The sequence below is a fragment of the Papaver somniferum genome, unplaced genomic scaffold (genome assembly GCF_003573695.1).
Source record: "Papaver somniferum cultivar HN1 unplaced genomic scaffold, ASM357369v1 unplaced-scaffold_16519, whole genome shotgun sequence".
Taxonomy (NCBI): domain Eukaryota; kingdom Viridiplantae; phylum Streptophyta; class Magnoliopsida; order Ranunculales; family Papaveraceae; genus Papaver; species Papaver somniferum.
In genome coordinates, this window is record NW_020626063.1 from 1 (window position 1) to 1,918 (window position 1,918).

Sequence of the window (1,918 nt, forward strand, 5' to 3'; positions counted from 1 at the left end):
CTCTTCGAAGCCCACATCGAGACTCTCAAGTATAATCATTCCTTCTGCTGATTAATTTGTTTTACTGGCTAGTTCATATTTATCATATAAATAACGTACTCAGACATTGTTCAAATAATTAATGATCTCCTTCTTTCGACAATAACATAGGCAAGCAGGTGCAGTAATAGTGGACAAATTGGCAATCACCAACATAAACACTATTCTCAATCCCGCTCTAAGTGGTGAAACCCAAGTAGAGAAGTTCGAGCTAAAGGTGGCCCTCAATGCTTACCTAGGAGAACTAGTTTCTTCTCCAGTCAGGTCGTTAGCTGAAGTGATCTCCTTCAATACAAAAAATCCTTCTTTGGTAAGTATATGAAGTGCATATGCTAGCTCGTATATTGGACGTATGCATCTGTCTCCTATAGTCTTACAATCAAATGATAAGATGATGGTTGACACTTTCATCCCATTCAGAGAGTTTCCTGCTAGCATTTCCTGCTCCATAAACAAAGTAGATAGTAGTTAGAATTTCTATTTACTATATGTTGTACAAAATCAGTACTAATGGAGCATCTTCATTAAATGATCAGGAGAAAACAACTACATATGGTCAAGACTTTTTTATAGGTGCTCAAAAGACAAGTGGAAACATTGGGGCAGCAGAGAAAAAGGTGTATGAGAAGCTGAAAAAACTTGATGATGATGGGTTTGTGAGTCTGATGAATAAAAACAATTTGTTTGCAGTCGTGACTCCAGGGAGTCGGTTCTCAACAGTGCTTGCTATTGGAGGACACCCAGGAATCAACGTTCCAGCAGGATTTCAACCGAATGGAATGCCTATTGGAATCACATTTGGTGGACTAAGGGGTTCAGAACCAAAGCTCATTGAGATTTCTTATGCTTTTGAACAGTTGACACTTGCTAGGAAACCTCCTTCCTATGAAATGTTAACAAAGACTCTAAACACAATTGCCAACCAAGACGGTATTACTAGCAGCGATTCCTTAATCGAAATGATCATTTAGCTGAGTTTGTTTTGTATGGTTTTAAGAAAAAATATGCTAGGTCAAACAAGGTAATTTATTTGAAGCTTCTGCAATATGTCTTCGAATTAAGCGCGTATGTTGAGATCAGAGATATTGTCTTTCTTTATTTCTGATCTTTCTCTTCTTATTTTTATGTTTTTCTTGGAGGTTATGGTTTTATGTCCCCCTCCTTGTTCTATTTTCTTTTTGTTACCATTAAATTCTCATAATGAGTTTAGTTTATCTTAAAAATTCTCATAATGAGTTTAATTTATCTTAAAAATAAATAAAAATAAAGCCCAAGCTTATGCGTGCGATAAGATTTACTCTTACCAGTGGTTTTGTTGGTTGAGGATTCAGCTATCCCCAATATGCTTTAGAGCTAGTTTACAGTGGAATTGGTTTATTGAACTTAACCCCACCTCTTTCAGGAACAGATAGACTGGGAAGGAAAATAAGGGACAGAGGCAACTATTCTACTTCCGTTCCCATAAAATTATGGATGTCGAATCTTTGATTAAACAAATGCGCGATTACCATGTGGTGGTACTTGGACTTGTCTAACCCAAAATTGTTAACTGACTTACTGACATCATGAGAAATCAAAACATAGTACATTAAAACTTCGATAAATTAATTCTAGTTAATAACTTTTCTAAAATAATAATTATTTTTGGTATCAATATTATTAATTTATCGAAGTTTTACTGTCCACCTAGTACTCGGATTAGTCTCCTACATGTTGCGGTGAGTCCCTTTTATAATTCTTTTTGTTTTTTTTTTATCAAAATAACGATATAATTTCATATAAATGAATAAATAATTACAGAGTCATACATAATCTTAGAACCGTAATGACCCATCTTAGAACCGTAATGACTCAAGAGTTGTGTGAAGGTGAAACTTGA

General features: G+C 35.0%; 1 protein-coding gene across 1 annotated transcript; it reads left to right on the plus strand.

Moving 5' to 3' along the window:
• Positions 1 to 150: 150 nt before the first annotated feature.
• Positions 151 to 1,010, plus strand: LOC113337640 (probable amidase At4g34880; the record flags this gene model as incomplete). Its single annotated transcript, XM_026583264.1, has 2 exons — positions 151 to 349; positions 576 to 1,010. Coding segments are annotated over 2 exons (634 nt in total), but the record flags the coding sequence as incomplete, so codon positions are not given.
• Between the last annotated feature and the right edge of the window lie 908 nt (positions 1,011 to 1,918).